At 44.9% G+C, this 27,500-nt stretch overlaps 1 protein-coding gene across 1 annotated transcript in view; it reads right to left on the bottom strand.

Annotated features, from left to right (window-relative positions):
* Nucleotides 1-25,139, bottom strand: part of syt10 (synaptotagmin X) — a 90,180-nt gene extending 65,041 nt beyond the window's left edge. Inside the window, exon 1 of the mRNA XM_041216103.1 lies at nt 24,989-25,139. Within this exon, the coding sequence (XP_041072037.1) occupies nt 24,989-25,139 (151 nt within the window). The remainder of the gene's footprint in view (nt 1-24,988) is intronic.
* Between the last annotated feature and the right edge of the window lie 2,361 nt (nt 25,140-27,500).

Below are 27,500 nucleotides of genomic sequence, written 5' to 3'. Positions count from 1 at the left end.
GACCACATCTTAGAACAGGTGAAAAAAAAAGGAAATCTTACATTCATTAGAACCTTTCATGACCTTAGGATGTCCCAAATCACTTTACAGCCAAAGAAGCACTTTCTTTTTTGAAGTGTAGTCAGTGGCGCAAAGTAAGGGAGGAAAGCAGGTTGTAAAGAGAACATAGGGAGGCTACAAAAGGATATAGATTGATAAGTGAGTGGGCAAAGATCTGGCAAATGGAGTATAATGTCGGAAAAATGTGAAATTGTCCTTTTTGGCAGGAAAAAAATTTTAAAAAAATAAGTATTTATCTAAATGGTGAGAGAGTGCAGAGCTCTGATATGCAGAGGGATCTGGGTGTCCGAGTGCATGGATCACAAAAGGTGAGTATGCAGGCACGCCGAGTAACGAGGGGCCAGGATTTTTACCTCGTCGGGTGGGTGCACACCCGACCCGACTGAACATAAAATGACGCGCGATGGTGACAGGCGAGCGTCCCAACGTCATCGCACACTTCCCCGATATTTCAGCGGGTGAGTACACGCGTGAGTGAGCAGGGCATCTGTCGACAATCAGCAGACCTATGAAGGCCATTAATGTACCAATTAAATGTAACTTTTCACTGCCCGTCCAACCTTACGGTAGGCGGGCAGGCGAAAAGGCCAAGCGGCCTTTGGATCTTTTAGGAAACCTCAACCACGGGCGGGATAATGTTTCCAACAGCAATTAGAAATAAAGTAAAAGTTTTAACTTTTCATCAGTAACATGTCCCTGTTCGTGTCACATGAGGGGACGTGTTTTGTACCATTTTTAAAAATCTTTATTTTTGATGTTTTTATATCTTCAGCTCCCTGAGACAGATCTGTGCGAAGTTCCCCACTCGCCCTCCTCTCCCCAGCCCCCACATGGGCAGTGCTGCAGCGCACGTTTCACACTGGGTGGGCCTTAACTGGCCTGTCAGCATGAAATCGCAGGCGGTGGTCAGCTTCCCGGCCGCTCCCACTCACCCCCACCGAGCCCACCCGTCAAGGGCAAAATCCTGCCCAGGAAAGCTGGTAGAATGTTCCCGTTTATTGCAAGGGGAATCGAATATAAAAGTAGGGAGTTAGTGCTTCAGTTATACTGTGAGGCCACATCTGGAGTGCAGTGTACAGTATTGGTCTCCTCATTTAAGGAAGGATGTAAGTGCATTAGCAGCATTTCAGAGAAGGTTTACCAGATTAATGCATGGAACAAGTGGGTTGTCTTATGAGGAAAGGTTGGACAGACCAGGCTTGCATCCACTGGAGTTTAGAAGAGTAAGAGGTGACTTGATTGAAACATATAAGATCCTGAGGGGACTTGACAGGCTGGACGTGGAGAAGATGTTCCCTCTTGTGGGAGAATCTAGAATTAGGGGTTACTGTTTAAAAGTAAGGGGTCACCCATTTAGGGCAGAATGAGGGGAAAAAAATGATCTCTTGGAGGGTTGAGAGACTTTGGAATTCTCTTCCTCAAAAGGTGGTTGAGGCAGAGTCCTTGAATATCTTTAAGGCAGAGGTATATAGGATCTTGATAAGCAAGGGGATGAATGGTTATTTGGGGTAAACGGGAATGTGAAGTTGAGGTTAAAATCAGATGAGCCATGATCCTATTGGATGGCAGTGCAGGCTCAAGGGGCCGAGTACTCTGCTCCTAATTCATATGATATGTGGGAAACACAGCAGGATCACGCAAGCAGCTATGGGATAACGATCTGATTTGTAATCGCCCCGCCGTTGGCAGTTACCTTCAGCTACAATGACCTTCTGAATTTCTGGAATTCCAACACTTTTCTCTCCCCCCTTCGAGATGCTCCTTAAAACCTATGGTCTTTTGGCTGCCTGTCCTGTTTGACGCTGCTCCAACAGCTTCTTGAGTGATTTTGGAACTGCACCGATCCAGGCAAGTGGAGAATATTCCTTTATCCAAGTAATCCAAGGTCAGAATTTTCCGATGTTGGGCGGGCTCAGAGGGAGCGGGTGGAGGCAGTCGTGGAGCCGATCGCCACCTGCAGTTGGCTCTGCGCCACCATTTTACACGGGCGGGCCAATTAAGGCCCACCCGGCGTAATACACGACCGGTAACGCTCAGCGCTACCTGTGTGGTCAGGGGGAGGAGGGAGAGTCAGGGCCAGCATACTTTCGGCATGCCCACAAAAAAAGCACTTCAATCTCCCGGGGGCAGCTCTGCACTTTTGAAAAACATTTATAAATGTAATAAAAAATTTACTGAAACATGTCCCCTCGTGTGACTGTGTCACATGAGATGGGACACGTTTTTATATTTGGGAGATTTTAAAATTTTAATTAATAAAAGCTTTAGGAAACCTCATCCCGCTCGTGGATGAGGTTTCCTAAAAAACCGTAAAGGCCGTTTGGCCTTTTAGACTGACCGCCAACCATTACGTTGGACGGGCAGCGTTAACTGGAAATTAATTACCTAATGGCCTTAATAGGCCTTTCATTGCAGAGGCAGGGCGGTGATGTCAGGACACACATCAGCATGTTGGGTTTATATTCCCTCAAATTTGGAAGCTTGAGGGTTGGTCTAATTGAGGTGTTTAATATGACTAAAGTTAATTTGATAGGCTCGCCAAGGGGAAACCGTTTCCTCTGATGGGGCAGTCCACGCCAAGAGGGGACAATGTTAAAATTAGAGCCAGGGTATTTAGGACTGAAATCAGGAAGCTCTTGGTCACACAAAGGGGCAGTGCAAGGCTGAATCTCTCTCCCTCAAGCAGCTGCTGAGGCTGAGGGTCAAAAGGAACTTTCAAGATTCAGGTCAATAGATTTTTGCTGGGTAAGTATATTAAGGGGTGGTCTTGTGGCAGAGTGGGTAGCTTTCCTGCTTCTGAGCTAGAAGCTCCGGGTTCAAGTTCCACCGCGGGATTTGATGGGCAAGGAAGGTGCATTCATGTGTGGCCAAACAGGTGGAGTATCAACCTGCAAATCCATCCAATAAGCCTGATGGTAGGTGGTGAGGATGGGAGAGTTTCCTGATCAGCCAAGCTGCAGAAAGCCACTGCAGTGCTTTGCCGAGCATAATCATGGACCAATCTAATGGAAGTCCATGGTGGCCAAAGCCTTCTAAGGGCATAGTCCTTGGAGGAGGAGGAGGAAGTGTATTAAGGCGAGGTTGTGTGGTGCAGTGGGTAGTGTCCCTACCTCTGAGCCAGAAGCTCTGGGTTCAAGTCCCACTCCAGGACTTGATGGCTAAGGAAGGTGCATTCATAATGTGGCCAAACAGGTTGAGTATCAACCAACAAATCCTTCCAACACATGCCAGTGGTAAGAGTGCAAGAGATTCCTGCTCAGCCATGTAATGGAAAGAACATCGCAGCTTCTACCATTGCTATCCATAGCTCCAAACTACATATGTGTGTGTTGCCACAACAACTCAGACTCCCTGAGTGAACTGTTACACAGCACCAGGGTATGGGGCAAATAATCCCCTATGATGTTACTGAACGGTGGAACAGCCTCAAGAGGTTCAATTTTCAGGTTAGCGGGGGCACAGTTGAATCAGCTGTGCTCCCGCCAACCTGTCAACAGCCAATTGAGGCCATTTAAAATCTAATTGCAGTAGTTAAAGGACCTGCCTGTCCAAGCTTAAGGTTGTCAGACAGGCTGGGAGCCCTGGCGGGCTTCAGAAAAAGCATCAAACCTCATCCACGGGCAGTATGAGGTTTCATGTAGGTTTAAAAAATTTAATAGAAGTTTAACTAAAAGTGATGGACATGTCCCAACTCATAGGGACACGACAGGGAAATTTTATCTTTATATTTTTAACATTTTTGAATTTGGCGCCGATCTCCCTGAGGCAGCACTTAGCCTCAGGGAGATGAGTCGCTCTTTTGTGCACATGCGTGAAAAAGTGCACACTCGCCTGAGGGAATCCCCCCCTCTCTTGCCCGCACAAGGAGCACATAGCGCTTCCTGGCGGACATCACGCTGGGCGGGTCTTAATTGTCCCACCCACGTAAAATGGCAACGTGCCACCAATTGGAGAGGCCGATTGGAGGCGCACCTGCACGTGCCCGCTCCTGAACTCCCCCCTCCCCCACCCCAATCGGGGGGAAAATTCTACCCTTTGTGTCCTATGGTGCCACTGTGTCTCCATTGAAGCTAACGTGTGATCACCAGAGACTGCTGTTCCTTTATTACTAGGCAGAGTGTGACCTGCAGTTGACAGTATAAGTTTTACTAGCTGTGTGCTACACTGCGCTTGTGCCCAAGATCCTCTGCCTGTGGCAATAAAAGGACATTTAGAGAGTAAATATTAACTTCCCAGCTTCAGCTCTCCCAGTGCTCCATGTTTCAGTAACATAGAACTGCCATACACTCCCAGCGTAATGTGAAGTTCTGTTCTGGGGGGATTAAAAACTTAAGAGCTTGCATTTATCTCATGTAGCCACAGTCCCAAAGGACCACAGGCATCTCCCACCATGAGAGAGACAACTTTGGCAGCTCGTAGCGTGAGGGGTGCCACTCCGCAAGCGCAGAGCAAGACCAGGAGGCAGAGCCTCTGTGAAACACTACAGTGGGACGGAGATTGCACCCTCACTGATGGTGTCATTCTGCACTTGCACTTACATAGCGCCTTTAACATCCTCAGGATATCCAAAATCAATTTACAGCCAATTAAGTACTTTTTGAATTTAAATCACTGTTACAATGTAGGAAATGTCGCCGGCAATTTGTACACAGCAAGATCCCACAATCAGCAGTGAGATAAAATGACGAGATAATCTGGTGATGAAATTCATCTTTAGAGCGAACATTAAGAAGGAAATTAGCGGATTGGCAGGCGACTCATTTTACACTCAATCCAATTCGTTTTTTCAATGAAAGTTTGCTGTTCTTCAAATAGTGCCTCGCGATCTTTCACTTCCAGCTGAGAGGGCAGACTGGGCCTTGGTTTAATGTCTTATCCAAAAGTGCAACACCCCTCACTATTTCCACTGAAGTGTCAGCCTGGATTTTGTGCTCCAAAGTGTGACTGTAAATCAACGATCTTCTGACGCAGAGCGGGAGCACAACCCACTAGGCCACGGTTGACAACATAAAGAGCAGTTTAGTGGTTGAGGAGAGACTAGATGAAAGAGATGAAGCTTGAATGTCACTAAGATTTCTCACTTAGCCTCGGATTACACCAGCAAAATCCTGATATATTCATGATGGGCCAAATGGCCTCCTTCTTGTGTCATAAACCTTTTGGTTCTATGGAACTCGCCACTTTCAGGCTACAGCTGACATATTTGAAGGTGACTTTGTAACTGTTACACTGTGATGTTTACATGATTTAGATGTACCAATTCCAAACTGTTACAGCAGATGTTCTATAGTGTCGCCCGCAGCAAGTTAGGTGATTCTCCACGTTTTGATGATGGGAGTATTGTACCATGTAGAAATGTAGAAAATAGGAGCAGGAGGAGGCCATTCGGCCCTTCGAGCCTGCTCCGCCATTCAATATGATCATGGCCGATCCTCTATCTCAACGCCGTACTCCCGCTCTCTACCCATACCCCCCTGACACTTTTAGAGTCTAGAAATGTATCTATTTCCTTCTTAAATATATTAAGGTGTTGTAGTGGTAATGTCAATGGACTAGTAATCTAGAGGCCCCAGGTTAATGCTCATGTTTTAAATTCCACAATGGCAAGTAGCGTAATTTAAATTCAACTAATAAATTTGGAATGCAGTAAACTGTGTCTTATCCAGCATTCTACCAACCAGAATGTATGAGGTTCCCTGAATACAAATCTTCACTTTACCAACCAGAAGCAATTACAAAGTTACCTCGAACTTGCCTGTATACTATATTCTTTTATAATTCAATTTCTGTTTTAATGTACTGTTGAAGATTAGAAATAAAAGGAATACTGTTCTTTACTTCCTGGGCACTTGCATATTAAATCATGCTCCATGTATTGCTCCATATTCCATTGGTAAATGGAACCCTCTGTTAAGCGGCATGTTTGATTAACTGACAGCACCCATTCCCTGAGCATGCGAATAAAAAAGCTTTTATTGTATAAACTGCACCCAAGACAATTATCATTGATTGTTGTCAAATCTGATTCCTTTCGGGAAGGAAATCTGCCATCCTTACCTGGTCTGGCCTACACATGGCATGGCCCCAGACCCACAGCAGTGTAGTTGACTCTTAACTGCCCTCTGAAATGGCCTAGTGAGCCATTCTGTTCAAGGGCAACAAATGCAGGTCTTGCCAATGATGTTCACACCCCATCAAGGAATGAAGGAAAACTTTATGGTAACATAGGAAAGCTTTAGTTCAGAGAAGGTAACCTCCAAACCTCCCGACAGTTTCCTTCGATTCTGCCTTTAATGACAGGATTCCATCCAGTGTTTGTTAAACCCTGCTGTTCCACTTTGTTCCATCTCTCATTCACAATCATCGTTCTTCACCACCCTCCCAGGCACCATAAAAATTTTCTCAGAGACTTCTTCACTGCTTCCCTCACTCAGCCCCTGCACCAAATGATTTCTCATTCTCCGTGATTTCAACTTCCACCTCAACTCATCATGCTCCCTTATCCTCCCTAAATCTCTTCCTCCACATAAACCCCTCAACCCATACTTATGGCCACTCTCTTGACCCTGCCATCTCACATGGGTCTTGCTAGTCCCACCATATCAATCACAGATAAGGCCATCCCTAATCACTTCCTCATATTGCTCACCACCCACATCCCTCTTTCCATGTTCCAACCCTGCCTCGTTCTGTGTCTGTCCCTGGGGGACAAGAAACCTATCCTCCGATTCACTTACAACTGCACTTTGAAAGTCCCAACTATCTAGTCTTTGACCCTCCATTTGTCACAATATTTCTGCAGCTACTGATTTAGTCAATCGCACTTTCACCTACACCTTTGATACCCTGGTCCGCAATAAAACCATTATGTTCTCTCGCCTTGGCTATTTCCTCGGGTACAACCCTCGTGTCCCCTCCCCTAATCCCAAGGGGATACAGACAGCTGGTTTAGCTGTGCCTTCAGCTGCCTGGGCCCTAAGCTCCGGAATTCTCTCCCTGCACCTCTCTGCCTCTCTACCTCACTTTACACCTTTAGGAAACACCTTAAAACCTACCTCTTTTATTACCAAGCTTCTAGTTATTCTGACTGAATATCTCCTTATGTGGTTCAACGTCATATTTTGTTTTGTAATGCTCCTGTGAAGAACCTTGGGGCGTTTTATTATATTTATATAGCACCTTTAATGTAAGTTTTTGTTACTGGGGTTTTATATTCCACCGGGTGCATTGGTAATCTGTCAATTCTCTGACTGAAAATGTTGTCTAAGTTCCTTATTATCTTCCAATTCCCTCCTTAACTTTAAACTCTGTCCCTTTGACCTCCAATCCTCTGCCAACCTTAAGAACTTCCCCCGATCCAGGTTTTCCACATCCATGAAAATGTTAATTCCTCGTTCATCCATCCCCTCTCCACAGTTAAAGTCCCAAGGTAGAAAATATTTCCTCAGCCCTTTAAATTTGCAATGAGCCTGGTAGTCTCCCACCAATAATTCTTCATCCTTCCTGTAGTGCAGGGACCAAAACTGTTTTATATTTATTCATGGGATGTGGGCATCACTGGCTAGGCCAGCATTTATTGCCCATCCCTAGTTGCCCTTGAGAAGGTGGTGGTGAGCTGCCTTCTTGAACCGCTGCAGTCCATGTGGTGTAGGTACACCCACAGTGCTGTTAGGGAGGGAGTTCCAGGATTTTGACCCAGCGACAGTGAAGGAACGTGATATATTTCCAAGTCAGGATGGTGAGTGGCTTGGAGGGGAACCTGCAGCTGGTGGTGTTCCCATGCACCTGCTGCCCTTGTCCTTCTAGGTGGTAGAGGTCGCAGGTTTGGAAGATGCTGTTGAAGGAGCCTTGGTGAGTTGCTGCAGTGCATCTTGTAGATGGTACACACACTGCTGCTACTGTGCATCAGAGGTGGAAGGAGTGAATGTTTGTGGATGGGGTGCCAATCAAGCAGGCTGCTTTGTCCTGGATGGTGTCAAGCTTCTTGAGTGTTGTGGGAGCTGCACTCATCCAGGCAAGTAGGAGGCATTCTATCACACTCCTGACTTGTGCCTTGTAGGCAGCGGACAGGCTTTGGGGAGTCAGAAGGTGAATACAGTCCTCCAGAAGTAACCTACGCTGTGTTCTTAAGGGCCAATGGCCCAATTCTCAAACATATCCGGGCAAAGGAAAGTGAACAACAGTGCAATACTATGCAGATTGCCAGTAAAAAGCCCCAAACACATTCAACATCACCTCCTTTCACATAAAACACGCTCCCTTCATGCACATCGCAAATTTTATTTGCTTTTTTAACAGCATACCAAAATTAATCCAAAGATTTGAATGATCTACTTACCTAAAGCCCCAAGTCTCTGCAACCTTAAACATCTAGCTGCATGATGTGTCTTCCACATTCTATAGCTCTTCTACCTAATCTCATTGCTCTAGCCTTTATGTTACATCTGCCACCTCTCTGCCTATTGACCAAGGTTGTTTAGATTATCACAAATGACCCTTTGAAAAAATAAATTCCTGGGATGTGACCAAGATCAGCATTTATTGCCCATCCTTAGCTGCCCTTGAGAAGTTCAGGATACAACGCTAGGCCACATAAAGACTCTGAGTGTGCTCGGATGCTTTGATGTGTCTTGTATTGGACATTTTTATGACTGGTATGGTCAACCACATTAGTGTGGGATTGTTTTTATGGGTTTTTCTGTTTGAGCAGAACCTGATAGAAACATTTATCAGAGTTCGTAGTATCTGGGGGGAGAGGTAGGTCAGGTATATGTTTCATGTTGATGACTGTCCAGCAGTTACTTTGCTTTAGGATTTGCTTCTGTCTCTAATTTAAAGTGATTTGCCTGTTCTCTCGGTCCGTGGAAAAATATTTATTTGCTTATGCACCAGCTACTTCACACAATTTTCAAACAGGACTGGCATAACTATCTCAAGAGAAAAAAAAATTCTAGGTTATGGAGAAAGGGCAGGGGAGTGGGACTAGCTGAGTAGCTCTTGCTACTCGGAGCTGAGGAGCAGTCACCCATACCTCCAATTTGCCTTGTTTTTCAACTGTTAATCTCCTTCAGTGGCTAAGGGAAATCAATATAAATCCACAGCAATCAAAACTCTTCAATTCCTACAATTAATCTTTGATTTGACCTGGCAGTTAACTAAGTTTCCTGCACCGGGTAATCCTTCTGCCTGCACTTTGAAGTCATTAGTAAGCTATCCTCCTTCATTCTGGCACATTCACTTCCCATCTCGCTCGGGTAACACTCCTTCATTATTGATTCCTTTCCTCTTTTGAACACATTGCCCATTGCTGTCATCCAGAGATCAATGGATGGGCGTGGAAGGGTAGGGTGTATCGCTCTCCAGTATTCTATCTGAATGGTTGCTGTTTCCTTCTATTCTAGATAGCTCATTGCTTCAGGTATGCAGAAGGTTATATACAGCTAATTTACATATCCCCAACAATCCCAGGAGCCCAAAAAGAGGGTGGCTTAGAAATCTGTACTACAGTCTTATCGCCCCGGTGATGATCTTCACCCCCAAGAGTATGGCTCCTGGATGGATTCATTAGGTTTGAGTCAGGAGGACATGGGTTCAAAACCCACCAGCTACTTGAGAACATGAGCCAGGTTGAATCTCCCAGTGCATCACTGAGGGAATGCTGCACCCAGGCGCTGTCTTTCGAATGAGACGTTAAGCTGAGGCCCCGTCTGGTATCTCAATTGGAAGTAAAAGATCTAATGGCCCTATTTTTGAAGACAAGCGGGTGAGGGGGAAGCAGAGGGGGAAGAGGGGGAGGGGGAGGGGGAGGGGGGGAAGGGGGGAGGGGGTGTTTTCCCAGCTGTCCTGCGCCTCAACCAACACCACACAAAACAGATGATCTAATCATTATCATAATGCTGCTAGTGCGAGCTTGCTGTGTATTTCCTATATTACAACAGTGACCACACTTCATAAGCACTTCATTGGCTACAATGCACTTTAGGCAATCCTGAGGTTATAAAAGGTGCTATAGGAATGAAAGTATTTTGATATATTATTTATGTAATAGATCTACAATGAAACTCAATAACTAAAAATACAACAATTGGACATTGGAAACACAATATTCAAATTAATAAATGTTTCCTGCCTCCTGTGAACTGCTTTTACATCAAAATAGTTATTGCAATAAGTATTGTATTTCATAAAGCAAGGTAAATATGATCAATAACTACAATGATATTGGCTAAAGCAGTGAGGTTAAATCATTAGCTTGGCAAAATTTAACTTCAGCACTGGAATGATTACATTAAGCACCATCACATTAAGCAGTAATCACTGAGTCAGAAGACTTGACAGTTTGATTCCACAAACCACCAAAAATAGGCAAACTCATGACTGGTATAAAATTAGGCTTAAACTCCAACCAACTCTACATTCAGTCATGTTCATTTAACATGATGATGAACAAGGAAGTGATGAATACTTTATTGAAGGTTGAACTACAGCTGGCGTATCCTGTACAGTCCTAGACACCTAACCATAGGCAACGACATTAGAAGCGTGGAAATAGGGAGAATGAAGATTCTCTCAGGCTGCATAGGGAGTGATAAACTCAAAATCGTAGAATAGTACAGCACAGGAGGAGGTCATTCAACCCATTGAGTCTGCGTCACTCCTTCGGAGAGCAATCTATTAGTCCCAATCGCTCTCTCCTCACATGCCTTCATTTTTTTTTCTCCTTCAGATATTTGGATATTTTAGAGGAAGTTGAGAAATTGATAGTGGTTTTCAAAATCGGTAAATGATGCCGGATTGATCCCATCGGTTGTGAATCAGTAACAGAGGCACAGGGCTGAGTGTTCTCATGGTAAAATAAAGGGGGAGTCTGAAGAAATGTTTTCATGCAGATGATTATCAGAATTACATAGAATGTACAGCACAGGCCATTCAGTCCAACTGGCCCATCCTGGTGTTTATGCTCCACAGCAGCTCCATCCCACCCCTTTTTATCTTGTCCTTCTATTCCTGTCTCCCCCATGTCTTCATCCAGCTTCCCTTTAAATGCATCTATGCTTTTCACCTGAACCATTCCACATGGTAGTAAGTTACATACGAACATACGTACTAACATACGAATTAGGAGCAGGAGTAGACCATTCGGTCCCTCGAGCCTGCTCTGCCATTCAATAAGATCATGGCTGATCTGACTGTAACTCAACCCCACATTCCTGCCTACCCCTGATAACCCCCTTGTTAATCAAGAATCCATCTACATCTGCCTTAAAAAATTCAAAGACTCTGCTTCCACCTCACTTTGAGGAAGAGCTCAGAAGACTCATGACCCTCATAGAAAAATTTTCTCCTTATTTCTGTCTTAAATAAGTGACCCATATTTTTAAACAGTGATCCCTAGTTCTCGATTCTCCCACAAAAGGAAACATCCTTTCCACATCTACCCTGTCAAGACCCCTCAGGATCTTAATGGCTTCAGTCAAGTTGCCTCTTACTGTTCTAAACTCCAGTGGACACAAGCCTAACCTGTCCAACTCTTCCTCATAAGACAACCTGCCTATTCCTAGTATTAGTCTAGTAAATCTTCTCTGAACTGCTTCTAACGCATTTAAATCTTTCTTTAAATAAGGAGACCATTACTGTACATAACACTCCAGATGTGGTTTCACCAGTTCCCTGCAAAGCTGAAGCATAACCTCCCTTTTTTTTGTAATCAATTCCCCTCACAATAATGGATAACATTCTATTAACTTTCCTAATTTTTTGCTGGTACCTGCATTCTGGCCTTTTGCAATTCATGCACTAGAACACCCAGTTCCCTCTGAATCTCAGAACTCTGCAATCTCTCACCATTTAGATAATATGCTTCTTTTTTATTCTTCCTGCCAAAATGGACAATTTCACATTTGCCAGATCTTTGTCCACTCACTTAACCCACTTATATCCCCTTGTAGCCTCCTTACATCCTCTACACAATTTACTTTCCTACCTATCTTTGTGTCATCAGCAAATTTAGCAGCCATTCCTTCGATCCCTTCAACCAAGTCATTTATATAAATTGTAAGATGTTGAGGCCCCAGCATTGATCCCTGTTGCACACCACTCGCCACATTCTGCTAATCAGGTCCATTTGTGCCAATTCTCTGCTTTCTGTCAGCCAGCCAATCTTCTATCCATGCCAAATGTTACTCCCTACACCAGGAGCTTTTGTTTCTTTGATGTGGAACTTCATCAAATGTCTTCTGGAAATCTAAGTACAGCACATCCACTGGTTCCCCCTACATCCAAAAGTTCTACATCATCACTTTTTTGGTGAAGGTGTCTTTTCTGACTTCCCTACTGGATTTATTAATGATTGTGTTATAATCTACGGCCACTAGTTTTTGTCTCCCCAACAGGTAGAAACATTTTTTCTATGTCTACCCCAGCAAACCTCTTCACAATTTTAAATACCTCAGTTAGGTCACCCCTCAGCCTTCTCTTTTCTACAGAAAGGAGCCCCAGTCTGGTCAATCTTTCCTGATAGTACTTCTTAGTTCTGGTACCATCTTTGCAACCTCCTCCAGGGCCTCTCTATCATTTATATTATATGGAGACCAGAACTGTGCACAGTACTCCAAGTGTGAGCCTGAGAAGAGGAGAAGAAACTTTAAGACATTAAGGTCTCAAGGGCAATTAGGGATGGGCAATAAATGCCGGCCTTGCCAGCAATGCCCACATCTCATGAACAAATAAGAAAAAACCTCCTTATACTTCCTACCAAAATGCACCATCTTATAATCATCAATATTCAAATTTATTTGCCAATGACATGCCCATTCTGCTTGTTTATTAATGCCTTTCTGTGTTTGGTTACAGAGTTCCTCTGATTTAACGACACCTCCCAATTTGGTGTCATTTGCAAATTTTGAAATTGCTCTTCTGAAAAACACAAGTTCCATACCAGAAGCAGACGGTTAGCCTAGGGGCTAAAAAGAGAGGAAATTAAGGAAATCAATATCAGCAGAGATAAAGTGTCGGAGAAACTTATGGGACCAAAATCTGACAAATACCCTGGGACCTGATGACCTACACTCTAGGGTTCTAAAGGTGATAGCTGCAGAGATAGTGCATGCACTGGCTATGATTTTCCAAAATTGCTTAGATTCAGGAATGGTCCCATTAGATTGAAGTTGGCAAATGTTACATCACTTTTCAAGAAAGGAGTGAGAGAGAAAACAGTGAACTACAGGCCAGTTAGCCTAACATCAGTTGTTGGGAAAATGTTGGGATCTATTATTAAGGAAGTGTTAACAATGCACTTAGAAAAGCACAGTATGATTAGAGCAAGACAACGTAGTTTTACTAAAGGGAACTCCTGTTTGACAAATTTATGTGTTTTTTGAGGATGTAACTGGTAGGGGAACTAGTAGATGTAGTATACCTAGATTTGCAAAAGGCATTTAAAAAGGTGCCACATAAAAGGTTGATAGGCAAGATGGAGTTGGGGTAATATACTGAAATGGATAGAGGATTGGTTAATAGATACAAAACACAGAGTGTGCATAAATGAGGCTTTCCAAGCCAGCAGGCAGTGAATAGTGGAGTGTCGCAAGGGTCAGTGCTGGGGCCTCAGCTATTTACAATCTATATTAAAGACTTAGATGAAGAGACAGAAAGTAATGTATCTAAGTTTACTGATGATACCAAGCTAGGTGGGAAGGTAAAACAAAAATAAAAATACCTGGAAAAACTCAGCAGGCCTGACAGCATCTATGGAGAGGAAGACAGTTAACGTTTCAAGTCAGTATGACTCTTCAACAGAACTAAGGAAAAATTGAAAAGAGGTGAAATATAAGCTGGTTTGGTGGGGGGGGAGGGGGTTGGCGGTGGGACAAGTAGAGCTGGATAGAGGGCCAGTGATAGGTGGAGATAACCAAAAGACGTCACAGACAAAAGGACAAAGGGGTGTTGAAGGTGGTGATATTATCTAAGGAATGTGCTAATAGGTGACATTAAGGGTAGAAAGCAGGACGAGCAAGGTACAGATACCCCTAGTGGGGGTGGGGTGGGGTGGGAGGAAGGGAGCGAAATAGGTGGAGGACACAGAGAGGCTGCAAGGAGATAGAGACAGGTTAAGTGAATGGGCAACAAGATGGCAGATGGAGTATAATGTAGGGAAGTGTGAAGTTATTCACTTTGGTTGTAAGAATAGAAAAACATTTTTTTTTTTAAGTTTAGAAACATGTAAATGCTGATGTTCAAAGAGACTTTGTGCCGATACAAAAAACACAGGAAGTTAACATACAGGTGCAGACAGCAATTAGGAAGGAAAATGGCATGTTGGCCTTTATTGCAAGGGGATTGGAGTACAAGAATAAAGAAGTCTTGTTGCAGTTGGTGAGACCACATCTGGAGGACACCGTGCAGTTTTGGTATCCACATTTAAGTAAGGATATACTTGCATTGGAGATGGTACATGGGATGAGGAGGTTGTCCTATAATGAGAGGCTGAGTAAACTGGGCCTATATTCTCTGGAATTTAGAAGAATGAGAGGTGATCCCACTGAAGCCTACAAAATTCAGAGGGGGCTTGATAGGATAAATGCTGAGGGATTGTTTCCACTAGTTGGGGAATCTAAAACATGGGAGCACCACCTCAGGATAAGGGGCTGATCATTTAGGACAGAGATGAGGAGAAATTACTTCACTCAAATGGTTGTAAATCTTTGGCATACGTGATCAAAGAGGGTTGTGGATGATCCATCGGTGTATACGTTTAAGCCTGAGATAGACAGATTTTTGGTCTCTCAGGGAATTAAGGAATATGAGGAGCAGGTGGTAAAATGGAGATGAAGTCCAATCAGTTGTGATCATATTGAATGGCGGAGCAGGCTCAATGGGTCATGGGATCTACTCCTGCTCCTATTTCTTGCATTTTTGTGATTCCCGAATCCAAATCATTTCTGTGAAAGGTGAACAGCAGTGGTTCCAGCACAGTGGAACATCACTTTCTACCATTTGCCAGTCTGACTAACTACTTTTAATCCTTACATTCTGTTTCTGTCTTGTATCCACCTTGCTGTCCATTCTGCCACTTGTCCCCTGACTCCACATGTTCTGACCTCAATCGCATATCTACTGTGTGGTACTTTATCAATGGCCTTCTGGAAGTCCAAATATATCACATCTACTACATTAATCTTATCTATCCTTTTATTTTTACTTCAAATAATTCAGTAAGGTAGGTCAAGCATGACCTTCCCTTTCGAAACCTGTGATAATTCTTTACTAGCTTTTTGGTTTCTCGATGTTTTTCTAATATATCTTTGAGTAAGAATCACATGATCTTTCCTAGCACTGATGTTAGGCTAATTGGTATATAGTTGCCTGGATTTGTTCTATCTCCCTTTTTAAATATAGAAATCACATTAGCTGTCCATTAATCTATCGGCACTATCCCCTTTTCTAATGCAATGGTGCCTGTGCTTTACCATTTATTTTTATATTCCTGAATAATTTAATTTAATGTTGCTTTTATTTACTTTATTTTTACTTCTTTCCGAACCACTTTTCATTTTCTTTTGTCATCCTTTGCTTTATACTTGGTGTGTGCCTTTTCCTTTAGTTTCAATTTTATTCTTATCTCTTTATTCATCCAGAATGTTTCATTATTGGTTAGTTTGTTCTTTTTTTTTACCGGAATATGTTTCTCCTGAACTCTATTGACCACTGTTTTAAATATTTCCCACTGCTGTTCTAATCTTTGTCTCTGATTCTCCCCCCCAATTTCCCTTCCCTAGTTCCATTCTCATCCCCTCAAAATTAACTTTTTTTGAATCTATTACTTTGTTTTTGGTTTACTTATGTCTTTCTAATCTTATCTTGTGATCGCTGTTGCCTAGGTGTTCCCCTACATTTACTCACTGATCTGCATTACCACAAGGCACTAGTGATGACAGGGGTGGCTTAGTAATATTTGTGCTACTGTAGTAATAATCCAAAGACCAAGGCCATAAACTCCATTCCCTCGCCATTGATTCCATCCCTCTCCCTGACCACTGTCTGAGGCTGAACCAGGCATTTTTGCAACTATGTGGTTCTGCTTGACCCTGAGCTGAGCTTTCAAACTCACATTCTTTCCATCACCAAGACAGCCTACCTCCACCTCCATCACATCGCCTGTCTCACTCCCTGCCTGGCTGCTGATTGACACACTGGTGACTAATAATATTGAAGCAAGGTTTTAAGTATAAATGACTCCCACACAATTAGAGAAAGAACACCCATTTGTATGGGAACCTGATACACTATGATAGGCAGCACTCAAAAGCAATCTGGTGTCACAGTCAAGTCAATTCTACAAACCAATTACTAATTTTGAGTACACGTTACTAATGTTTGCTTTCAAGTAGGTCAATTATTGTTCAGCTGAAATGGAGAAGATGCTTTGAATAATGTTTTGTGATAGTTATAACACTTAGCTTCCTAAATTATTCACTTAATCAATTAAGCAACAATTAGAGGGTGCCAATTCTGATCCCTGCTCTTACTAACAGTTTATACGGGGCGGGAGGGGGTGGGGTGGCAGAGGGAAGAATTAATGAAGCCTTGAGAAGGAATTTCACATGATTTGAAGTGTGACAAGCACCCAGTGACTTTGCGTGTAAGGGTCTGTGTGCAAATTTGGGGCCAATTTTAATCTAAACCAGTGGGGGAGAAGCAGGGTGGGTTCATGTTGCACATCCATTTTCTATCCCACCTGAATTTTACACTACACTACAATAGTGACTATGCTCCAAAATAGTACTTTGTTGGCAGGAAAGTGCTTTAGGAAGTGAAGTTGCAAAAGGTGCTATATGAATGCAAGTTCTTTCATTCTTCTTCCTGTTGAAATCAACAGGTCGGGGTGTTAAGCAGGCATCCAAACTCATCCCAGCCCATTTCCCATTAAAATTACACACAATACTGTTAAAAAAGAAAGGGGAAAGTGATATTAGTTGGTGCAAGTTATTGATCTCATTATGATGGATTGGATCAGCCAGTGCTTCAAAGTATCACAACATGAACAAACATTTTTACACTTGTTGTTCAGATACTCCAAGGAGATGCTTAGACTCTGTAAAAAAGAACTTGCATTTATATAGTGCCTTTCATATATATTTCATTTATATAGTGCCTTCCATGACCTCCAGACATCCAAAAGTGCTTCACAGAAAATGGTCATTTTGAAGTCTGCTCATTGTTCTCATGTAGGAAACGCAACAGCCAATTTGTGTGCAGCAAGCTCCCACAAACAATAGGGTGATCTTTTTTAGACCATCTGTTTTTAGAAATGTGTGTTGAGGGGTAAATAGTGGCTAGCACACCAGGGGGAACTTGGTTGTTCTTTCTCAAACTAATGCTGTGGGATCGTGTATGTCTGCCTGAGAGGTGAGACAGGGCCTCAGTTTAATGCAGCACCCCCTCAGTACCGCACTGCAAGTGTCAGCCTTGATTTCAGTGTTCATGTTTCTGTGGGACTTGAACCCAGAACCTTCTGACTCAGAGGCAATGGCGTCATGGTTGACATGTAAATTATGAATTATTTAAAGTCAGATTAGCTGACAGTTTACTATTATTATTTATGTATTCTCATTTACTGTATTGTTTAATGATTTACAAATTTTACTCACCAGCTCTCCTGCCCCAAAACTGAAAATCAGCCTTTGTGTTATATCGGTCTATATCAGTCAACTCCTAAGATTTTACTTACAGGGACAGTTGGGGTTAGTGGAATTTATTTTGGATCACTCAATGAGCCAGCACAGGCACAGAGGGACGAATGGCCTCCTTCTGTGCCAAAAGTGACTCTAAGGCAGTTTCACAGCTATTAGCCATTCAGCTAAACCCCTTTAGCTTTAAGTATTATTCAATATTTGAGGTCCGTTCTGTAACTGCATTACAACAGTATACTGCTCTGTAACTAACAGGCAGTCAGTGTTCATTTTATTTTTTTCTTAAGCTCATGTTTATAACATGGCTTTGTACACTGACCCCACTTACAACAGCAGTCATGTCACAAAAATGTCCTCCGATGTGACTCCAATTCACAGAATCAGGTTTAGCGTTTCAAGTCTAACGCGCATCTATACATTCAGTTGCTAATTCGCTCGGGTATAATAAGCCACAATGAGTGCAAGGTCCAGTGGAATCCTTCAATAATCTTTCAGGACTAACGGTTTAATAATTGATAGGCCTATCAGGAGTTTCCAAATGATAAAATTGCACCATTCCATAATTTAACATTCTGACTAAGAGGGTGAGCACAGAGGTTAAGGGGAATGTTTTTAGATGAAGAGCTGTTGGAGTGCAGATTACACTGCCACAGTGAGTAGTTGAGACAGCAACCACTGTATCATTTAAAGGAAGAGTGAATAAATATTTGAAGGCGGGAGCGATGCAGAATAAGGAGGCAGCAGTAGATAAATTTCACTAGAAAAAATGGTGCAGACACAATGGGCTGAAGGGCCTCCATGTGGTTCTAGAACACCGGAGTCCCAAATGCCATTTTAACAAAAAAAAAACTCACTTCCTCCAGTAAGAATTTGGCATCTGTGGCTAAAATGAACGGGAAAATTAAAATCTGGAAAATCCAGCTGGTGCAGGATATAAGCAGGAGACCTCACAGCAGAGCTGGAGGCCATTCCGCCCACTGTGTCTGTGATAGATCAGTGTTAAAATCACACATGTAGGACATTGGTGAACACACATCCTCACTCAGTTTGGGTGTGGTGTGAGAACAAGGCACAGTAAGTGTCAACACCCATTGTGCCTGTGAGTTAAACACTGGCGTCATCTTATCCAAAAGCAAAATACCGCGCAGGTTGAAAAGCTGAAATAAAAACAGAAAACGGTGGAAACACTCAGCAGGTCAGGCAGCATCTGTGGAGAGAGAAATAGAGGTTAACTTTCAGACTGAAGCTCTCCTGTCAGAAACTCCCCTGATATCCTCCTCTTAATGCCTGATACAAATTCGGAAATAAAGAACATTGGGGTAGAGACAGAATTTTTTAAGACAGGCAAATGGAAGAACAATTTTAAATCCGAAAGTACTGTAACCAAAAGGAGGTCTGAAAAGGGTTTGGTCCCATATTGGGCGATTTACCAGGTGTCTCTGGTTGCCACTTAAAACAGAAGTTAAACGAGGGGCCTGTTTTAGGCCCTTTCTGTCTCAGTGTGAGAATCTTACAGCACAGGGGGAACCCATTTGGTCTGTCATGTCTGTGCCATCTCTTTGAAAGAGCTACCTTAGTCCCACTCTCCCTGCTCTTCCCCAATACCTCCTGCAATATTCTTCCACTCCAAGTATTTATCTAATTTCCATTTTAAAAGTTACTATTGAATCTGCTTTTACCACCCTTTCAGGCAGTGCATTCCAGACCATAACAACTCGCTGCATTAAAAAAAAAACTCACGTCTCCTCTGACTTTTTTGTCAATTACTTTAAATCTGTGTCCTTTGGTTACTGACCCGCCTGCCAGTGGAAACAGATTCTTTCTTATTCACTCTACGAAAGCCATTCATGACTTTGAACACCTCTATTAAGTCTCCTCATTCCCTTCTCTGCCCTAAAGGGAGAAATCCCAGATTTTCCAATCTCCGAGAAACTTAAGTCATTCGTCCCTGGTACCATTCTAGTAAGTCTTCTCTGCACCCTCTTCAAGGCCTTGACGTTCCTTTGGCTAACCTTGGTGCCATTTCCAACAGACAACCTTCCACTCCCCTCCAGGTGCCTGGATTTACTAAGGAACCTTAAAGAGTTCAATGTACACACAAGAGAAACTGGGCATTTCAAGGCAGAGCAGGACAAACTATTTCCTCTGATGGGGAATGTTTTTTAAATTATTCATTCACGGGATGTGGGCTTCGCTGGCTGGGCCAGCATTTATTTCCCACCCCTAGATGCCCTTGGGGAAGGTGGTGGTGAGCTGCCTTCTTGAACTGCTGCAGTCCATGTGGTGTAGGTACATCCACAGTGCTGTTAGGGAGGGAGTTCCAGGGTTTTGACCCAGCGACAGTGAAGGAATGGCGATATATTTCCAAGTCAGGATGTTGAGTGACTTGGTGGGGAACTTGCAGGTGGTGGTGTTCCCATTTATCTGCTACCCTTGACATTCTAGATGGTAGTGGTTGTGGGTTTGGAAAGTGCTGTCTGAGGAGCCTTGGTGAGTTCCTGCAGTGCATCTTGTAGATGGTACACACTGCTGCTACTGTGCGTCAGTGGTGGAGGGAGTGAATGTTTGTGGGTGTGGTGCCAATCTAGCGGGCTGCTTTGTCCTGTATGGTGTCAAACTTCTTGAGTGTTGTGGGAGCTGCACTCATCCAGGCAAGTGGGGAGTATTCCATCACATTCCTGACCTGTGCCTTGTAGATGGTGGACAGGCTTTGGGGAGTCAGGAGGTGAGTTACTCATCACGCGATTCCTAGTCTCTGACCTGCTCTTGTAGCCACTGTATTTATGTGGCGAGTCCAGTTCAGTTTCTGGTCAATGGTAACCCCCAGGATGTTGATAGTGGGGGTTTCAGTGATGATAATGTCATTTAGTGTCGAGGGGCGATAGTTAGATTCTCTCTTGTTGAAGATGGTCATTGCCTGACACTTGTGTGACACGAATGTTACTTGCCACTTGTCAGCCCAGGCCTGGAAATTATCTAGGTCGTGCTGCATTTAGGAGGCATAGTCTTAAAATGAGAGCCAGGCCACTCAGGGGTGATATCAGGAAGCACTTCTTAACACAAAGGATAAATCTGGATCTCTTCCTCCCACCAGCTGAGACTGCGGATCTATGGTGCATATCGAAACGCGGATGGATAAAACTTTAATAAAAGCAAAATACTGCAGATGCTGAAAATCTGAAACGAAAACAAAAAGTGCTGGAAATACTGGGCACATCTGGCAGCATCTGTGGAGTGGGAAAGAAAGTTAACATTTCAAGTTGAAAAGACTCCTTCAGAAATGGATTTTTGTTAAGCAAGATTTCTAAAGGTTATGGAATCAAGGTGGGCAGTTGGAGTTAAGATACAAATCAGTCATGGTATTACTGAATGTTTGAAGGGCTGAATGGCCTCCTGCAGCCCTCTGTTTCATCTGTTTGTGAAGTAAATGTACCTGAATGAATTGTACAAGAGACATTTTCTACTGAAGCAAGTACGTGAGGCTGAAACAACATCACCATAGCCCAACCTATGGCTAGTCGGTGATTTCTATTGGATGACACTGATTTACAGACTAGTCATACTACCTGGGCCAGACTAGGTTTTTTTAAATTCTTTCATGGAATGTGGGTGTTGCTGGCAAGGCCAGCTTTTGGTTGCCCATCCCTAATTGCCCTTGAGAAAGCGGTGGTAAGCCAGCTTCTTGTACTGCTGCAGTCCATGTGGTGTAGCTGTACCCACAGTGCTGTTAGGGAGGGAGTTTCAGGATTTTGACCCAGCCACAGTGAAGGAACAATGATATATTTCCAAGTCAGGATGGTGTGTGACTTGGCGGGGAGATCAAGGTGGTGGTGTTCCCACCTTTCTGCTGTCCCTGTCCTTCTAGATGGTAGAAGTCAGGGATTTGGAAGGTATCGAAGGAGCCTTGGTGAGTTGCTGCAGTGCATCTTGTAGATGGTACACGCTGCTGCTACTGTGCATCAGTGGTGGAGGGAGTGAATGTTGAAGGTGGTGGATGGGGTGCTGATCAAGCGGGCTGCTTTGTCCTGGGTGGTATTAAGCTTCTTGAGTGTTGTGGGAGCTGCACTCATCCAGGCAAGTGGGCAGTATTCCATCATACTCCCAGCTTGCGCCTTGTAGATGGTGGACAGGCTTTGGGGAGTCAGGAGGTGAGTTACTCATCGCACGATTTCTAGCCTCTGACCTGCTCTTGCAGCCATAATATTTATATGGCTAGTCCAGTTCAGTTTCTTACACAGTAAACCATTGAATCATGAAATTAATTCTGAATAACTTCTGAATTTACCTCAACTTTAAATTATGATCCCTTGGAAGAAACGTTTTTAATCATGACATTGATGAAGTATTTATACAGCAAAGTCAGATAGCAGAAAGTAGTCACCCTCAGTGGGTGGCACCACTGCCTGTGAATAAGGTCAGAAGTTTAAATCCCTGTGACTTCAGTCCATAATCTAGACTGACAGTGCAGGACTGAGGGACTGCTGCACTGTCAGGGGTTCATCGAAATGTTAAACTGAGGCTGCAGCTGCCCTCTCAGGTAGATGTAAAAGATTCCATGTCACTACTTGAAGAGAAGAGTCCAGGAATTATTCCCGGCATTGCCTTACAATCAGCATCATCGAAACAGATTATTCGGTCGTTATCTCCTTTCTGTTTTTGGGATCAGGCGTACAAATTGGCTGCCACATTTTCTATATAAAGCAACAGTGACTACATTTCAAAAGAACTTCATTGGCTGCAAAATGCTTTGGGATATCCTGAGGATAAGGACATTACATATCCATCTACAGGCCATTCGGTCCAATTGGTCAATGTGGCTAAAATAAAAGCAAAATACTGCAGATGCTTGAAAGCTGAAATAAAAAACAGGAAATGCTGGATAAACTCAGCAGGTCTGGCAACATCTATGGAGAGAGAAACAGAGTTAATGTTTCAAGTCCAATACGACTCTTCTTCAGAGTGCTGTCAATGTGGTTGTTTATGAGTTGCAAGGTGCTATATAAATGCATCTTTTTTCTTTCTAAAGACTGACTTTTTAAATAACCCAAGCTTTTCTACACTTTAGATGTGTTCTGTTATTAGCCTGCGGCACTGTACTGACACTGCAACAGATACCAGAAAGAAACAGTATGTACAGGTTATAGTATATACAGATTCGGAAAGCAGTGAGGTGATCAGCTTCATTAGAAAATGAATTGAAACATGCAACTTTGAATCAATTTATTGAATGAACAAGCTTACAATTTACAACTATGTTTGTGTTCTACTAGCATGTGTTTTTGACATATACATGTCTTTCGACAAAATGAAAAAGTAAAATAAAATCCAAAATTGATGATTAATAATACCTTCTTGACCATTGCAGACACATTTCCCAGTTGGCAGATTTCTTTAGGGAGGGTGACTGGAATGTTTTAACAATATTTTCGTGAGGACTATCAGAAACATCAAAGAAATCAGATTGACTTCCAAGAGACAAAAAGTTCAGAGAGCAACGAGAGAGAGAGAGAGAGAGAAAGATGTTCAGAGGGAAGAAATGAAAGAAGAGAGATAAATTTCAGAGAGAGAGTGAGTGAGGGATAAACTTGAGAGAAAAAGAGAGACGACTAGAGTGAGAGGGAGGATCAGAGTCAGCTCTCGTAGCTAAATGAATGAATGGAAATTCTCCCCCAACTGCTTGTGAATGGCTACGAAGCAGGGAGCTGGGAGAGGAGCTGCAGGGACTTGGGAAGAGGGTGGGAGGGTTTGAAATTCCAGGATAGGTCCATGGACAGCTGGTGATTGAAAAGGCAGCTTTCACCTTTTGACCACAATAAATGTGCTTGTGATCCAGCAGAATCAGAGGGAATCCAATGCAAACTCAGCCCGTCAATACATAATTCAGATTATCATTCCACACTCACATACTTGGTGGTGCGTTTTATATTTAAAATACTGTGGATAACCCAAAGCTCCATTAGAGGCATTACATGGACCTTAAATAATCCCATTCCAGTTTTGTGAATGTGTTTCAATTATTAATTTGCCTTCACTGACAAGCCCAAAGCCAAAGCAACATTCCCATCTTTTCCAGCAGTTTTCTGCTCCGAGCGTTCAGCTTATTTAGGATCAAAATTTAAGGAGAGGGGTCTGGAGTCAAATTTCCTGGAAACCCTGTACTGGATTTCCACAGTAACAGCTCCCTGATCCCATTCACTCCATCCATTAAGCAACAAGTGCACTGCTCCCACACATTCTGCTGGCTCTCTCCATTTCTGTCTGTCTGTCTCTCTCTCTCTCCACTATTTCTGTTTCCCAGCCACAAATTATTGTTTTTATTGTTGTTTTTCTCTCTCTCTCCCCCACTCATCTCATTCCTTTCTCAACTCTCCCCTTTCCTTCTCTTTCCTCCTCACCTGTTCCTCCCCCCCCCCCCTTGTCATCTCTCTCCCTCTCGCTGGACCCTACTCTCATATCTCCATCTGCCCCCCCAACACCCTCCTTCTCTCTTTCCCTTTCTCTAACCCCCACACTCTCTCCTCTTTCCCTTCTAACTCCTTCTGTCTCCATCCCTCACTCCAATTCTTTCCTTTCCCAATTACCCCACTCTCTTCCCCATGTACCCCACTCCCCACCCAGTGTCCCCCTTTCCCCTCATTCTGTCTCCCCCATTCCTCCACTCCCTCTTCCCCCACACCCTCTTCTCCCCCATTCCCCCACTCCCCCACTCCCTCTTCTCCCCCACTCCCCCCATTCCTTCTTCTCCCCCACTGCCCCCATTCCTTCTTCTCCCCCACTGCCCCCATTCCTTCTTCTCCCCTACTCCCCTCATTCCTTCTTCTCCCCCACTCCCCCAATTCCTTCTTCTCCCCCACTCCCCCAATTCCTTCTTCTCCCTCACTGCCCCCATTCCTTCTTCTCCCCCACTCCCCAATTCCTTCTTCTCCCCCACTCCCCCCATTCCTTCTTCTCCCCCACTGCCCCCATTCCTTCTTCTCCCCCACTCCCCCCATTCCTTCTTCTCCCCCACTCCCCCCATTCCTTCTTCTCCCCTACTCCCCCCATTCCTTCTTCTCCCCCACTCCCCCCATTCCTTCTTCTCCCCCACTCCCCCCAATTCCCTCCTCTCCCGCTCCCTGCTCTCCCACTCCTTCATCCTCCACTCCCCCTCCCTCCCTCTCTCTCTCTCTCTCTCTCCCCCTCTCTTTACCTCCCCCCCCCCGCCCCCCAACACTCTGTTCGCCCTCCGCCCCTTTTACCTGCTCCGCTGATCCCAGACTTCCTGCGCTCTCCGCTGAAGATGAATTCGTAACATTGCTTCTGCTCCACCAGACCCCTGAAGCAGAGCTCGGTGACAATGTGGAGCGCCTTCTCGCACAGGCTGATCCCGTCTTCTTGTTGGCCGTTCATCTCCGCTCAGCCATCGTCGCTGGGGCGGGCTGGCTCCCTCTCCCTCGGTCCCTCGGTCCCTTTTTCAGCCGGTAACAGAGTGAGGGTAGCTCGGTTGCTCTGCGCCGAGGGCGGCGTTGGTCCCTGCGCTCACCTCCCTCACCTCCCTCTTCTCCCTCTCTCTCTGGCTCCAAGCTCTTCACTCAATGGTCCACTTCCACCAAGACCTCGGGTGCGGGCGGCCGGGCAGGTAAGGGACAGGTTGGTGGTGGTGGGGGTGGAGTGGGGTGGAGTGGGGTGGGGGGGGGGGGGTGGGAGCTTCAGCCCCGCAGCTCCCGGTGGAGACCGGCTATCAGGCCACAGTGTGCATCACACAGCAGCGCAGCTGAAAAATCCACACTCCAGACTGGGAATTGTAAACAGGCAACAGACCACTTGTGCACAAGTTCCAGCTTTGCCGCTACTGGAAATTATCGCTGCTAATTCCAGCCCGAGGTTTGCTTTCCTTCGTCGGCTCAGTAAGTAATTCTCGCCCCCCCTCCCCTCCAGGGTTGAAGCACCCCCCACCCCCCACCCACCTCTCTCTAGACTGACCACCCTCCCTCTCCCCCCAACCCCACCCCACCGTGTTCTGTTGTGTCTCCTGGAGACGAAATCCTTTTGTTCAGGCGATCGTTACCTTTAACAGAGAGCTTGCATTTATGTAGCACCCTTGTTGGCAGCCTGGTCACTGATGGGGTACCGCAGGTAGGAAACGCGGACCCCACTTTGTGCACAGCCAGCTCCCACAAGCAGCAATGTGGTCCCGAGGTTGGTGGAAGCATAAATATCAGTCACAAACCCGGGAGAGCTCTCCTGTCCTTCTTAAAAACACTGGCCGTGGGATCTTTTATGTCAGCCTCAGAAGGCAGAAGGGGGACTGGGTTAAACACATCGTCCGACAGCGCAGCGCTCCCTCAGTACTGACCCTCTGACAGTGCGGCACTCCCTCAGTACTGACCCTCTGACAGTGCAGTTCTCCCTCAATACTGACCCTCTGACAGTGTGGCTCTCCCTCAGTACTGACCCTCTGACAGTGCGGCTCTCCCTCAGTACTGACCCTCTGACAGTGCGGCTCTCCCTCAGTGCTGACCTTCCGACAGTGCAGCACTCCCTCAGTACTGACCCTCTGACAGTGCCGCACTCCCTCAGTACTGACCCTCTGACAGTGCAGCACTCCCTCAGTACTGACCCTCTGACAGTGCAGTTCTCCCTCAGTACTGACCCTCTGTCAGTGCAGCACTCCCTCAGTACTGACCCTCTGACAGTGCAGCACTCTCTCAGTACTGGCCCTCTGATAGTGCAGTTCTCCCTCAATACTGACCCTCTAAGTGTGGCTCTCCCTCAGTACTGACCCTCTGACAGTGCGGCTCTCCCTCAGTACTGACCCTCTGACAGTGCGGCTCTCCCTCAGTGCTGACTTTCCGACAGTGCAGCACTCCCTCAGTACTGACCCTCTGACAGTGTGGCTCTCCCTCAGTACTGACCTTCCGACAGTGCAGCACTCCCTAAGTCACAAAGGCACAAAAAAGGAATGAAACTGGACAGACTACCCTGCATCGTATAGGCACCAGAAACAACAACGGCCATCTCAGCCCTGCTGACCCTGCAGAGTCCTCCTTACTAATATCTGGGGGCTAGTGGAAAAATTGGGAGAGCTGTCTCACAGACTAGTCAAGCAACAGCCTGACATAGTCATCCTCATGGAATCATATCTTACAGATAATGTCTCAGACTCCACCATCACCATCCCTGGGTATGTCCTGTCCCACCAGCAGGACAATCCCAGCTGAGGTGGCTGCACAGTGATATACAGTCGGGTGGGAGTTGCTCTGGGAGTCCTCAACTTTAACTCCGGACCCCATGAAGTCTCATGGCACCAGGTCAAACATGGGCAAGGAAACTTCCTGCTGATTACCACGTACTGCCCTCTCTCAGCTGATGAATCAGTGCTCCTCCATGTTGAACACCACTTGAAGGAAGCATTGAGGGTGACAAGGGCGCAGAATGTATTCTGGGTGGGGGATTTCAGTGTCCATCACCAAGAGTGGCTCGGCAGCACCACTACTGACCGAGCTGGCTGAGTCCTAAATGACATATCTACTAGACTGGGTCTGTCGCAGGTGGTGAGGGAACCAACAAAATGGAAAAACAGACTTGACCTCATCCTCACCAACCTACCTGCTGTAGATGTATCTGTCCATGACGGTATAGATAGGAGTGACTACTGCACAGTCATTGTGGCGACAAAGTCCCGTCTTCACATTGAGGGTACCCTCCATCGTGATGTGTGGCACTACCACCCTGCTAAATGGGATGGATTTCAAGCAGGACTAGCAACTC

This window comes from Carcharodon carcharias, chromosome 21 (assembly GCF_017639515.1).
Source record: "Carcharodon carcharias isolate sCarCar2 chromosome 21, sCarCar2.pri, whole genome shotgun sequence".
In the NCBI taxonomy this organism is placed as follows: domain Eukaryota; kingdom Metazoa; phylum Chordata; class Chondrichthyes; order Lamniformes; family Lamnidae; genus Carcharodon; species Carcharodon carcharias.
Note: the sequence above shows the minus strand (reverse complement) of the source record. Positions and strands in the feature narration are given on the sequence as shown.